Source organism: Monodelphis domestica, chromosome 5 (assembly GCF_027887165.1).
Source record: "Monodelphis domestica isolate mMonDom1 chromosome 5, mMonDom1.pri, whole genome shotgun sequence".
Lineage (NCBI taxonomy): Eukaryota > Metazoa > Chordata > Mammalia > Didelphimorphia > Didelphidae > Monodelphis > Monodelphis domestica.
The window spans coordinates 44,907,728-44,922,886 of NC_077231.1; the positions used below are offsets into that span (position 1 = coordinate 44,907,728).

The window sequence follows — 15,159 nt, forward strand, 5'->3', positions numbered from 1 at the left end:
AACAAATCTGGAAGGGAGGTAGAGCAAGCCTCTAAAAGTCTTTCAATGACTAGCTAAGGAAAAAGAACCTGCTGAACACCGTTGAGCAGAGGAGTGATGTGGTCAGACTGATGCTTTAGGAAGATGATTCTGGGGGCTGTTTAGAGCAGATATTGAAGAAAGTTCTGCCCAAAACAAGAAGACCAACTGGGATGCTATTGTCCAGTGAGAAGTGATGAAGGCACAAGCTAAGCAGGTGGCTGTGTGAATAACAATAGGAGAAAGGCTTGTTGTCACAGTGATAGAACTTTCAAGCTTTGGCCATCAATGAGATTTTGGGGAGTGAGCACAAGAGGAGACCCAAGGATAAGTCCAAGTTTGAGAATGTGAGTGATTGAAAGGATGGTGGTGTCCTCAATATAAACAGTAAAGTTTGTAGGCGGGATAGGGAGAAGAAAAAGGAGTTTGCATTTAGTACATTTTGAATTTTAGTTCAGGTATTCAAGTAGTTAAATCCAAGAGACAGTTAAGTGATGGAAAATTCGGGTTACTCTCTTTCGGAGTCATTTATGAAGAGATGATCAAATTAAGGGGAATTGAGCAAGAAGAAACAGAGAAGAGAAAAAAAGACCCCTCTGGAATAGAAGCACAAGTCACCTTTTTTATTTAAGTGAAAGAATGGGTTGGGCAAGTTTGGTTCTAGTAACCTTAGAGAGAGACACTGAGATGCTTTCGCAGAACAGGAATAATAACAGAGTGGTGTTACTACAAAGGATTATACTGTTATTTTTCTTTAAATGTTATTTTTAACTAGGGATAGATGATAGATATTTGAGATTGAATCATCTCAAGCCTTTGGAGAAATATCTAAATGCCATCAAGGCAGACTTAAAATTCTGTTCTGCCTAATTTATGGTTTTAGTTTTCAGTTTTCAGTGTTTGTTTCTAAGAAATGCTCCCTACCACATGTTGCTACTTCAAAAGCATTAGATAAAAAGTTAATATTAATGCTTCTAGCAGCTGCCAAGTGTCTCTATGTTGGAACATACACACTGTTTTAAATGAATAATTTATGTATGGGTGCTGGTGAGTCAGTTTTCTGTAAGAGTGTCCTATCTATTCATCTATGAAAAAAGCTATTACCTCCAGTTTCCTGAACTTGGTATTATTACCTTTTTAAGACCTTAAAGCATAGATAACCAGGGTTTCCAGTCGTCTATCATGGAGCTGACTTAAAAAATCACATGAGTAAGGCATGTGATGGATGCAGTTGACTGATTATGTGACCCTACAGATTTGGATTATAAAATATGAGAAAAGGAAAGCGTGGGGACTTCTTAACCCTTTTGGTGTCTGATTCAATCGTAAAATTCCTGTCTCAGAGGAGCTCTGCTTTGTTATCAGTTCTTTCAAGAGTAAGTCAGAGTCTTCAGTCAGGCAGTTTTGTCTTGAAAGGAACCAGATCTGCTCTGCACAGCTGATTCAATGACCTAGATATATAGATATATAGATATGGGTGGCTCAGTGGCTTGAGAGCCAGGCCTAGAGACTGGAGGTCCTGGGTTCAAATCTAAACTCTGATACTTCCCAGCTGTGTGATCCTGGGCAAGTCACTTTACCCCATAGCCTAGCCCTTACTACTCTTCTGCCTTGGAACCAATATTTATTCGAAGGAGGAATGTAAGGGTTTTTTAAATATATGTAGTTATTATATGCAAATATAATATATATGTCCTCATAAAATCAAAAGCTATTTTTTTTCTTATTAACATCTCACCCCTGAATTTTGATTAGTGCTAAAAATTACTATATCAAGATGCCTCCATACTCTGGATTAATTTCCATATCTTTATTTCTGTGACCAACAGAATATAAGTGTCCTGAGGACAGGCATTTTCTTTGATCATGTTTCAGCACTTAGCCCCGCATCTTGGACTCTTTCTGTTTTCCCTTCCAGTTTGGATCTGTCATGTCATTTGGATTGTGCAACCCAATTTTTTTTCAAAAATGATTTTTGAACATACACCCCAAATAGATGTCTATTTATTTAACTAATTTTTAAATTTTATTTATTTAATATGTACCCTTAGATGGTTCTAAGATCATTTTACTTATATATTTGCTTGTAATGGCTGTTGTGACTGAAAAAGATCTAGATAGCTCAAAACAGAAGTTTAGCATTATGCTTTATTAATCATGATATTCATTTTTCAATTCTATTCACTTATTATTGCAAAGATTTTTGATGGAGTTCACTTAGTAGATTTTCTTCTTTCCTTCTATTTTTAACAAACAGTTTCAAAATCTAGTGAAACTTTCAATGAGAAAAAAGCTATATCTCCAGCTCTTAGTACAGTGCCTGGTACACAAGAGGTACTTCATAAATATTTGAATGAATGAACAAATTTGTCCAAAGTCCTAAGGCAGTAAGAATCAAATGTGACTTTGATTAGAGCTCCTCTAATCCCACACTCAACTTCTTTCTTTCCACCCTTATTATGGCCTGCAATGTTTGATCTGACCCACCCGAAGCACCTGGTGTGTATGAGTGCTGTTGTGATGGGCACTTTTGGTGGCCAATACTGTACCCTCTTCCCTACAGGATGGGGGGAAGAGATAAAAAAAAAATCCATTCCTGGCCTTTCCTAAAACCTCTTCTGGGTGGGCTCTTTTCTCTGCTCCCCACCCCCTTAATCTCTGGAAATTTAATCTACCACCCCCTATTAAAACAATTAGTTCTATTTTTAGTTGATTGGATAATACAGTATAATGGTACCTTTGGTCCCCAGGCTCCTCCCTTCTTTGGTGTTTATCACAAATGAAAAGTACCATCACAAGAACTCATCCCAATCTTTATTGATGTTCAATCCTGTCTGACTCTTTGTGATCCAATTTGCGGTTTTCTTGGCAGAGATCCTGGAGTGGTTCACCATTTCCTTCTCCAGCTTGTTTTAGGGGAAACTGAGGTAAACTGGGTGATGTGACTTGCCCAGGGTCTCCCAGCTAGGAAGTATCTGAGGCCAGATTTGAACCCAGGAAGATGAGTCTTCCTGACTCCAAGCTGAGCAATCTATCCCCTGGACCCCCTGGCTTCTCACTCTCTAATTGGTTCCTTCAGAATGCCTCAGGCTCAATCAAAGAGCCTCTTTAGAGGATGACTGGCATAAGGACTGGGGTGCTGAAGTCTTTTCCTTTGTTTTTCTGGGGAGCCTATTTTTTATTTATCACACTACAGTCTAAGGACCTCCTTTATTAAACACCTCCAGGGTGCCAGGCACTGGGCTAGAACTAAAAAGAAGGGAAAAGACAGGCTCTGTCCTCCAAGGAGCTCCCAATCCAACAGGTGGGACCACAAGCAATATGTACAAACAAGTGATGGACAGGAAAAACAGAAAACAATCACGCAAAGGCAGTCACTAGAATTTAGGGGGAGTTTTCCTGGAGAAGGTGGAGCCTTGAAGCTGAGCCTTGAAGGAAGCCACATTTGTGGAGATGAGGAAGAGCAATCCAACATTCCAGCCCCAGAGAGTCTGGTTTAACAAAGATGGAATGTCTTTGTTGCCTGGTGAGAAAATCCCCTCTACCAATGCAAATCAGCAATTTTCTGCAATTTATTCTTTTAGAGAATTGCTTGGAGCACTAAGAGGTCTCAGGTCAGGCAGCCTGTAAGGTGTACCAGAAAGGATTTGAACAGTCTTTCTCAGACTCCAAGACTGGCACACTAAGTGATTACTAGCAAAATTTGACAGAATAATATCTAATGTTTGTATAGTATTTTCAGACTGCTTTATATACATATATATTTTTAATATATAATTTTAGTAGTCCTCACAATGAGGCAAGTGCTATTATCATTCCTGTTTTATAGATGTGGAAACTGAGCCAGAGAGGTTAAGGGACTTGTCCAGGGTCATACAGTTTAATAAATGTCTGAGCCAGGATTAGAGACTCCATTCTTCTAAGATTCTAAGACCAGTGCTACATCCTTCCCTAGGTCACCTTACTGCCTCTAAGAAAGCAAGAGCTACCACTTTTTCTCCTCATGGGATGCTGAAAAGCTTTAGTAATGATTTCTTTTTCAGAATTCAGAAACTCAAAGAAATTTGCTTTTGTAACTATTGTCTCTATTTAGTGGATTATGAATCAATTCGTGTATACCTGGAACAGATTCAGCCCCTTTGTTTCTGAGTGACGAGTGACACAGTAGATAGATTGTTGGGCCTGGAGTCAGGAAGATCTGAGTTCAAATCCAGCCCCAGACCCATGTACTGTGTGACCCCAGGAAGTTACTTAACCTCTGTCTGACTCCATTTCCTCAACTGTATAATGGGGATAATAATAGGCACTTACCTCCCAAAGCAGTTAAAAGGATCAAATGAGCCAATAGAGACAGGTCCTAATTAGAGGAAATAATGAATCCCCTGAAGTGGTAGCATGTATTTTAATCCATGCTATTCAAAGTTCTGGTTATGCAAAATATGATCCCAGGAAATATGCAATATGAATTTCAATAAGGAGACCACTTTGGGGGATTCTCAGGAATCTGTAATGGCTTTTAACGTTCCCTTCCCCACTCCCTGCCTCCAGCCCAAGAAAAATGAATGTTTTCATTAAAGAAAACATTTTGAAAGTGAAATGTTTAAAGGAAATTACGGGCAGTCTATGTAGTCTTCTGTCCTTCCCTTTGTAAAAGGGCTTCTGTTCTTTAATTACAGGACACCAGAGAAAGGCTAGCATGGATCCCAAAACCAGTCAACGAAACTCAGAATTGGAAGGGAGCTCCACCACCATCTATTTCAACTGAGACCTGCCGGAGCTCTGCAACTTCTCTGGCAAGTGGTTCTCCCATCTTCACCTGATGACCTCCAAAGATAGGAAACCTGCTACCTACCGAAACCACCTGTTCTGCCATGCTGCTTTGGGGTCGCTCACATAGTTAAAAAGGTTTTCCTTGTGTACTGTGCTGTTCAGATCTGATCCTATGGAATTTAGCACTTCCCCCTGAAGCCAAGCATATTAAACGAGATTCCTCTTTCTTATGACAGCCTGAAAATCACTTGAGGTCAACTATGGTGAGCCCTCTCTGGCTTCTTTGCTTACAAAAGAAAATGATTGCCCATACCTAGGTGGAGGTCACAGGTGTTAACAGCCTTTGCCAGTCCCTGCCCTCCAGGGTTTGCTCTGGGTTCTTTTACTCTGGGGTGCCTCTATCTCCTCAACAGGGAAACCAGAGTTCCCTCTCTATGCTCCAGTTCCAACCTCACCTCAGATCCTGAGGCTCATTCTAATTTTGGTTCTAGTTTAAGGAGGTAGGAGGAGAGAAAAACTGTGCCCAGAGTAAAAACATAAATCAGGTTTACAATAGGCAGTTTTATTTCCACACACAGAAATGGGAATTCTAAGCAATAAAAAAAAAATCATTGAATCATGACGATGTGTACAGAAGCTATTACATAAATCTTGGAGAGCCATTTGCAAACTGCTCCTTCATCAGAGCTACTTATTAACTATTTAATCTTTGCAAACAGCTTCTTTATAAGAGAAGCTTATTAGCTATTTTACATTTCACCTCCAATGAATGTAGTCTGACCAATACTCAATGGGCTCTTTCTGTCTGTATTCTCTCTGGGAGCACTAGGCTCCCCAGTGTTCCAATCCCACTCCCACATCAAATTCCTGAGGAACAATTCTATTTTGGGCTCTAATTTAAGATATCCTTAGGGAGTAAAGGGGGGGGGGGTGTAAAAAAGATCCAGAGTATAAACTTGAATCGGGGGTGGAACAAACCCCACTTTTCTATCAGATGTTTCTGCAGCAGTTCCATTAAATAAGGACACCCTGCGGACCTTATTAAAGGAAAGGAGACACAAACCAGAGGTGACCCCATCCCAGAAACAGGTTTGCCCCAGAAGCCATGAATTTGCTGCTCCCTTTCCAATCCCTAAGTAGCTCTGAGCCTCTTCCTTATACCTTAGTGCTGATAGGAAGAAAAGGCTCTAAAGGGAAGGAATTACCTCTCTCTTTTTTAAGAAAATATTTATTAACATTAAAAATATTTTTAACTTTATTTTGTTAAATATTTCCCAGTTACACTTAAATTTGTTTTAACATTTGTTTTAAAAAATTGAGTTCCAAATTCTCTAGCTCTGTCATCCCTCCCCATCCCTTGAGAAGGCAAGCAATATATTGATTATATGTTTGAAACAATGCAAAACGTATTTCTATATTAGTCATGCTGCAAAAAGTATAACATGGGAGAAAAACAAAGTGATAACGGAAATTGAGAGCGTTTTTTTCCTCATGAATATTTTGGAACAGTTTTGGATCGTTGCCTTCAGCCCAGCAGATAGGTGGCACTGCGCATGGCGCGCTGGATCTGGAGACAGGAAGACTACATAAGTTCAAAGGCGGCTTCAGGCACTTCCTAGCTGTGTAGCTGTAGAGAAGTCACTTATCCCTGTTGGCCTCGGTTTCCTACTCTGTAAAATGAGCTGGAGAAGAAAGTGGCAAACCACTCCATAATGTTTTGGGGTTGTTTTTTTTTTTTGCCAAAAAATCTCCCAATGTGGCCATGAAGATCTGACAGCACTGTGAGTGTATAATTAGATCCTCCAAAGTCATATGAGGTGGCTGCTAAGATCCCTATTTTCCATGCGGTACAATGAGGCTAAAAAAGAGTCAAGTGCCTCCCGCGGAGTCACACAGTCAAGTGTCTGAGCCAGAATTAAAACGCAAGCTTCCCTCTCTTCTTTCGGAAGTTAATTATCCTAATTTTTCTATTTATAAAAAACTTGGACCTTTATTTACTTGGTTTCTGAAGCGGAGTGACTAGAAGAACCCAGGTAACCTCGCCCCTCAAAAAAAAAACCACACCCACGCCCATACAGGAAAACCTCCAAATTAAATTAAATGCCTAATGTCCGCTCCACCACCCTCCGTGAACTGACTATCCATCTCGTCCCTGAGACCGTGATGCTCTTCTGGTCACCCCATTTAGCGAACCACCACCCCAACCAATGGCGGCTGAGCGTTATCCATTAATCCACGATACCTCCGCGTCACTCGTGGCTTTGGCTCGGCCCCCTTGCGCAAGCGCAGCAGGAATCTAATCAATGAAGGCGTTTGCGCGTGCGCATTCTTCAATTCTTCAAACTTCCCGGTCTTTCGATTCTGGCCCGGGCAGAGAAGCAGTTCCGGGTCGGAGGTTACACTTCTAGAAGGCGGTATGCTTGCCTCGCGGCCCGTGGATTCTTAAGTATCCCAGCTGGTCCGCTACCTTGGGGTTGTTGCAGCAGCCATGGACTCCGGGTGAGTGCGGGTGGTTGGGAAGGTTGGTGGCATCTCGGGGAGGGCTCGTGCACTGTCCGAGCCCCTAGGCCAAGGAGTGTCGCCAGGCGTGCCCCTTCTACAGAGAAGCAAACTGAGGGACCCGGGAGCTTCTGAATCGATTCTCCCGAGAACCTAGCCCCGAGTTCCGCGCTCTCCCCCGTCCCACCCCGTCAGTCTTGCCGGCGTAAATGATACGATTGATTATGTCTAGTCCGCGCGCTGAGCCTCGGGCCAAGGCCAGGACTCTACGGGGTCGGAGGTCAGAGGAAATGGACAGGTCTCGGGGCTGAACACCCGGAGCTGGATTCAGTTCGGAACCCGCCCCGCCCCCTCTCCCATCGGGTGTAAGTGGTCCGGGCCTGAGGATACTGCACAGGCTGCGCCCAGCCTCGCGTGCCCAAGACTGGCGAAGGATACTGGGCAAATGCTCCGGAGATAGCTAGAGGATGTGTGACCGCGGGGGAGCTGGAAGAGAGGCCCCGTGATCTGGATGGGGAGGTGGGGATAGCCCAGCAGACACGGGCAAGCTCCCAACAGCTTCCCCCATCCCTGTGTCCTGAAGCTCGGGCGCCTCGGAATGAATGAAGGAAGGAAGGAAGCCTTTAACTCGAGCTTGGACCGCACTCAGCATTCCGTGGCAAGTGAATCTGAAGAGCCGAGCTCTTTAGAGTGCAACTTTTAATGCCATTTCAATTGTTAAAATGAATTGTTTCTGGTGGTGAGCAGATGGACTGTGCCAAAGCCTGGGGGCAAGAACTTTTCTTCCTTGATCTTAAGAAGCCAAAGCTGGTGGTACCTTGCCACACCTGTTGCCAGGCAACGTGTCTGCTCCAGAAGCTCCCAGGGTTCCCCATTACCCTAAGGTGTTGGGCATTTTACATGCTTCCCAGACTGGCTCCAACCTGCCTTTCTAAGCTGATTTCAAACTGCTTTATTTTATACTTCTAACTGTCCTGTTGGCTACTCCCTAAATAAAAGGAGAACTTCCACCTCCCCACTTCATTCACATGCGAGCCCCCTCCTTTCTGCCTTCTGGCAGCCTAAGCTTCCCCTAGAACCATTTCCCTCAGAGACCTTTCCTGATTATCCCAATTGCTAATAGCTGCCTCCTTAGGGTATGTTTTCATGTCTGTGCACATGCACATCCTCCATCAGGAAACTCCTCTAGCAAAATGTCAGATTCTTGAGAACAGAGAGGTCTTGTTTTTGATACTTGTATCCTCTGTGACACTCACAGGGCCTGGCCTGCTGATGAAACATCCGAAGAGGGGGAGGGAAAACTTTCTGTTCATGGGGAGCCATTCAAGCAATGGCATGAATGTAGAAAAGTTCTGTATGGGTCCAGGTTACAGAGATTTGTCTATTTCAGCCAGAGCTTAGGTTATGGGAAGAATAGAACTGAGAACGGAGGAGACTTCCAGTGTTGAGGACATTGAATTTGAGACAGTAGCATTAGACCTTTACTCATAAATAGGTAATAAGCAAGCATTGGGGAATGCCCACTGTTTTTTGTTTTGTCTTAAACCCTCACCTTCCATCATAGAATCAAAACTGTGTATTGGTTCCAAGGAAGAAAAGCAGTAAGGAAGGGCTAGGCAATGGGGATTAAGTAACTTGCCCAGGGTCACACAGCTAGGAAGTGTCTGAGGTCAGATTTGAACCTAGGACCTCCTGTCTCTAGGCTTGGCCCCCAATCCACTGAGCCTTGAAGTTGCCCCCAGAATACCCACTGTTGATAGAAGTGGGGCACAGTTAGATTAATCATTAGGGAGAATGACTTAAGGGGTGTAAAGCAGGTGACTATTCCCTTTCCCCTTCCCTTTTTTGTCTTCCCTTCTTTTGGAACTCAGTTATATCTCTGAGTTGTTAAGTCTTATTTTTACCTGCCACCTCTTATGTGCTAAGCTACATGGGATAAAGTATGTGGTCTGGAAAGATCTGGGCCTGTTCCAAACAAGATGAGATGAAGACGAGTTATTAGAGCTCAGGATTCTAGGAATAGAGTCTGTGGCTCCTGTGGAGTTGAGAGAGAGATAAAAGTAATTCCAAAAGAGGACAAGAGCACTGGTGCTTGGTGGATAGATCAGGAAAGGTCTTTTGTAGGGCTTAGAGTTAGGATTGAACCTTAAAGAAAATTTGGGATTCCAAGACAGTATCAGAATGCTGAACTGTGCTCCTTTTCACACAAAGAAAGTTCCATGAAGAAAAGGTGTTGTGTTGGGCTTTAATAGACTCAAGAGGAAAAACATTCAAAAAGACCGAGATAAATTCCCTTTGAATGTTATAGATTGGGAAATGAGTCTGTATTCCTTGGACAGTTAAGAAGATTGCCCCAATTTGAATACTCCCCTGAAACAAAGTTTGATTAGCACTTTATACACTCTTTATTGTCTTAATTTTCATAGACTCAATTATATTTTCAGGAGCTGCTTTGGGGAGATGGCTTCCCCTATGGTCCGAGATGTGGAGGTGACACGGACGGCTCGAAGACAAAGTGCACACAAAAGAGTGTCTAGTATCCTTTCAGCTTCAAAAGTTATCATAATAACAGTTTGTATTTATACTCATAACTTTGTCTCACTTGGGATCTAGCGCAGTACTCTGTTCACTTTAAATTTTCAGGTTTTCAATTTAAGGATTTTGTTTGTTTTTTAATTTATTTAAATTTGCCTTAAATGTTTGTTCTGGTATATTTCTTGACATAAAGGAATCCCTTGCCCTTTGGGGAAAGAAGGTGGTGATATGTTTTTATATAGTATACTCCAAACAAACTACTAAACTGTAACTTAAATGACTTCTTCCATCTAAATGAATAGCTTTTCTTGACCAATTTACCTACCAGTCTTGACTCCTCAAGAAGATATTTTGGCTAATGCTACACCAAGAAATCAAATGATTCCTCGAACTCCTAACTCACACTGCCAAACTTGTAAGATTCTTGTTTTAAAAAATAATTTTCTAACTATATAGGTACTAATTAAGAACACATTAGCTATTGCACCATTTTTCTTTTTTTTTTAATTCTATAAGCAAATATCTATTTTTTGTAAGCCTTTTTCTGGTGTCAAATTATCTTACCAATTCTTTTTCTCTTCTGTTACTTCAGTGTTTCGAAGTTTATTGAGGCAGCCAGATGTTTCTGCCATTCTTGCAACAGGAACAAAGTCCCCTCGTTTGGCTCCTTTATCAACCTCCTTGGGAAATCTGCCCATGGTATGTGAGAGGCAAGAGTTGGTCAATATTTGCATCTTCATGAGTTTCAGATTCAAAGAATAAATCCTTTAGGAATTAGTATAAAATTTATTGTAAAAGAAATGTTATTTCTGAGTAACTTTATATATAGTGTTTATATGTAGTCAGACATCAAGTCAGAGAATCACTAATAATCCATTATTTTGAGAATATAAGTTAATGGTGGCATTAAAGTTTGACCTCCCAACTATCGAGCATGGAAACAGAGCAAAACAAGAGTGTCATTGAAAAGGAATAAACAGGGCAATGAGGTATCTCAGTGGTTAGAGCACCAGACCTAGAGTCAAGAGGACCTGGGTTCAAATTTAGCCTGAGACCCTTCCTTTCTTTGTGACCTTGGACTGGTTATTTAACCTGATTGCTAAGACAGAACTTAAGGGTTTAAAAAAAAAAGAAAGAAAAGGAATGAGAAGAGGAAATAGGGTGCACCAGGAAGAGAATATAAGCTGTAAGGGAGCTAGACATGACTCTTCATGTCTTCAACCACCATTTGCACAGACCAAATAAGGTGCTTTGTCCTCTTAGTAAGATACAAAATGTGACAAGCCCACATGACATTTCTTTCACATAACTAAAGCTTTTAAGGAGTATATTTTAATTTTTTTAATGCTTTCTGATAGATGTAAGAATATTGATCAGAAAAAGTCCTCATAGACACTGAAATCTTTATAGGAACTCTTTTTGTGGTAGCAAAGAACTGGAAACAGTAAATACCCATTGCTGGGGAAACAGCCAAACAAATTAGGACATATTAATGTAACACAATATTACTGTGTTGTAAGAAATGATGAATACTGAGAAGCATGAAGAGACTTCCATGCACTGATACAAAGTAAAGGAAGCAGAGCCAGAAAAACAACATTCACAATGACAACAGTGGAAATGGAAATGTTATAGAACAGAAAATAATTGAAATGGGTATTGCAAAATTACAAAGAACAGCCTTGCTCCCAATGAAGAGAATCTCCCCTAACTCTAGAGGAGGGAGGGAGTGTGGTCCATTTTATGAAATGTTGCCTTTATTGCCAGATTTGGGGGATATATTGATTGGTTTTGCCGATTCCCCCCCCCCTTCCTTTCTGTCCTCTTTTTTTTTTAATTCTTGCTCTCTGTCCAAATATTGATTCTAAGGCAGACTAGCAGTAAGAGCTAGGGAGTGGGGATTAAGTGACATGCACGGGGTTGTACAGCTACACAAAGGCTTTTTTGAGCAAATACAATTGACAGAACCTTTTGTACTTCCTAAAAAGGATAGTTTTTGCCAGAATGGTTGTTTATTTTATTTTTTAAGTTTGGAAATTTTTATTTAATTTCCTTAGAATATAACTTAATATTTGAACATATTCTGAAAGTAACATAAGAGCAAACAGTCCTGATGTGTATTCAGGAAAAATTTGGGTACAAATCCTTCCTCTGATCCTGACTAGCTGTGTGCCCTTCGCAAGCCACTCCTTCTCCAACCCTCAATTTCTCAGTCATTAAAATGGGGGTGATAATACTTGGAGAGTAACTGAACAGCTCACGGGTCTTTTTTGCAGATCAGAGGAAATAATGTATGTGAAATAATTTTCAAATGTTAAATGCTGTCAGCTGTTGTTGTCATTTTTGTGTCTTCTGAAAAAATCTTACAGCATTTGTGAAATTGTTCTATTTTTGCAAGACCTTGTCGAATTTTACAAAGTGTGAGGCAGCTGCCCTTTGTTTTTCTCTGTTGATTGACTATATGGAAAATGAATCCATGGCATATACCTATTATGTATTCTTATGATCCTTCATAAATGGGCAAAAACATTTTTTCTTATTGGTTCCATCATACTTTTGTGCTTCCATTGAAAGATTATTTTAGAGGTATATGCCTGGGACAACTCAGTGGATAAAGAGCCAGGCTTAGAGACAGGAAGCCCTGAGTTCAATTGTGTCAGATGTTCTAGCTGGGTGACCCTGGGCAAGTCACTTAACCCCCCCCCCTTTGCCTAGCCCTTACCACTCTTCTGCCTTGAAACTAATACTTAGTATCTATTCTAAGGCAAAATGCAAGTTTTTTGTTTGTTTGTTTGTTTTTGTTTTTGTTTTTTTCCGGTATAACATAAGACAGATAGTTGTGCTGTTAGTTACATAGCTTGCCAATAGCCTTAGACTCAACTCCTTGTAGCCAACTGTTGATGCTCTCCAGACAAAGCTAAGGTAGTTATAAGACTATCTTATTTGTGAATATCTACCATTTTCCTACCTTATATAACTTCAAATATCAATACTATTTCATTGATTTAAAGTCAATTTGTAGCATGTTTCTGAAGGAAGTAATCACTGTTTAGTATTTTGAATCTTACTATAATGTTGAATATAGAATTTTCAATATCACTTGTTCATGTTATTCTAGTAATTAAATCATTTGGGAAAATGTAGAGAAATTGTACTCCTTGATTTTACTGTATATAAAATACTTATTTGTTTTGACAAAAAAAAGTTAATTCCTCATTGAATGTCTTTCCACATCTTGGAGTCTTCCTTTATTTCAGTCATCATAATTTTATATCATCATGTCATGTGAATTTCTAATTAGACTCATTAAATACTTGATGGTTTTTGTTATAATTTTTTATTAAAAATTGTTTTCTTATCTATTTTTAGCAAATAAGAATACAAATAATTTTTGTGAATTAATCTCCAATCCTGTTTTTTTATGTCAGTAGCAAATATTTTGAACTGTTTGTTTCCATTATTAATTCCTTTCATGGCTGTTCTTTATCATTGCATTTCCAATTTGTGTTTCCAATACTGTGTGGAATAAAAGTTTTGAAAGCAAGAAATAAAATCCAAATGTTCATTCTAGGTCATTTGTAGATCTCAGCTGCAATTCTCTTTTCACTCAACTTTGTTACCTTAAATTGTTTTCTCTCTCTCTCTCTCTCTCTCTCTCTCTCTCTCTCTCTCTCTCTCTCTATCTATCTATCTCTCTCTCTCTTTAAAGACAACTAATCTAGATGAGAGTAACTGGACAGCAAACTTCTCCCCACAGCGCTCAGGGATCTTCGCAAACAATGAACCTTCTAACATGACAGAAGATGTCACTCTTAGTGCAGTTATGCTTCGTGAGGATGATCCTGGAGAAGCTGGTAAGTGGTTTCACTTCTCTTTGTGACCATGTTGATTTGGTTTTCTTAGGAGCCATTAATGAAATCAAACTCATTTCATTTCCCCCAAACTTCAGACCATTTTTAAGTAGCTGCTTTGTGCAGAGGTGTGCTTGTCTGGAGAGAGAGGCTCGATTTGAAACAACAAGGTTCTTGCTTCCATAGAGCTTAAGGCAGGAGTGGGTCTGATAAGGAACAGAAACATGAGCCAGACCTTAAGGTGATGGGGTATTGATTAAGCTCGCTGAGGCTTTGAGGCCTGGGTCTTACATGTTTTCCACCTTGATGAAAGATGACCAGACAAGCTTTCTGCTTTGATAGATCCGCTGCTCCCTCCAGACTGCAGCCTCTGGCTCTAACCCATTCGCACCTGCCCTGGGTCCGGCTCTTGACCCTATATTCCCTCAGGTTCTCCCCCCCAGAATTCACTACTCGCAGGGGAGTTTGCTGCAACTCCTTTAACACTGCTTGTCTGGCTACTCACAGAGAAGGAGGCAACTGCTGCTTCTCTCTCTGCTTTGCCCCATGTCCGGCTCGGCCCTCTGCACTACTTTTCGGGATTTTTTTGAATCTGTGTGATTCAGTGACTCCCACCTACAGAGCATCATTGGGAAAATCCTGCTGTTAAGAAGACAAGTCTTTCAGCTTGAGATGGTTGAAGGTGCTGCCCAGTTTCTGACAGGCAAACCAGCCTGCTCTTCCTCGGCTCCAGGCTTGTTCTGTCTTGCAGGCAATGCCACTGTGTCCAAGATGTGTAATATATGTAGCGCTGGTGGCCACCACAGAATGGTCAGCTCTGAAGCCTGCAGAATTCTAGTCAGCCTGCTTAGCCCCAAGGAAAACAGATGGCAAGATGCTTTAGGGACAGCGAGGTAGAATAGTAGATAGAGTGCCAGGCCTACAGCCAGGAGGTCCTGAGTTCAAAGCTGGCCTGAGACGCTTCCTAGGTGGTGACCCTGGGCAAATCACTTAACCCTCATAGTCTAGCCTGTACTACTTTTCTGTCTCAGAATTGATACTAAGACTGTAAGGATTCTTTTTTAGAAATGGAGTGAAAACATCTTTCTACATCCCTTTTTAGAGGTGGGAGATGATGGATGTTTGACATTGCATATAAACTGGCTAATTTTGTTGGACTATTTTTATTCTTCCAGTTTTTATTATAAAATCTGGCCCTCTGGGACAGGTGTAGAGAAGGAGTACAGTGGAAAATTTGGGTCATACAAAAACAAAAAAATCAATAAAATTTATTTTAAAACAATAAAGCATTTTAGATGTTCAGTCATCTCTGACTCTTCGTGACCCCATCTGGGATTTTCTTGGCAAAGATACCAAATAGTTTTCACATTTCCTTCTCTAGCTCATTTTACAGATAAGGAAATGGTGACAAATGGGTAAACGATTTGCCCAAGGTCTCACAGCTAGTGGTAAGTGTCTGTGGCCATATTTGAAGCCAGAAAGATGA

At 40.8% G+C, this 15,159-nt stretch overlaps 1 protein-coding gene across 3 annotated transcripts in view; it reads left to right on the forward strand.

Moving 5' to 3' along the window:
* The first annotated feature begins 235 nt into the window (after nt 1-235).
* The window catches only part of NUP107 (nucleoporin 107), a 52,718-nt gene continuing 37,794 nt past the window's right edge, over nt 236-15,159 (forward strand). The window contains exons 1-6 of one of the 3 annotated variants that reach the window (XM_007502886.3): nt 236-365; nt 4,695-5,051; nt 9,732-9,823; nt 10,151-10,237; nt 10,415-10,521; nt 13,532-13,676. In XM_007502886.3, the coding sequence (XP_007502948.1) occupies nt 9,748-9,823; nt 10,151-10,237; nt 10,415-10,521; nt 13,532-13,676 (415 nt within the window). In that variant the 5' untranslated portion in view covers nt 236-365; nt 4,695-5,051; nt 9,732-9,747. Of the gene's footprint in view, nt 366-4,694; nt 5,052-7,074; nt 7,288-9,731; nt 9,824-10,150; nt 10,238-10,414; nt 10,522-13,531; nt 13,677-15,159 lie in introns of those variants that run through there. The other 2 variants (XM_007502887.3, XM_007502885.3) reach the window with 2 other exon arrangements.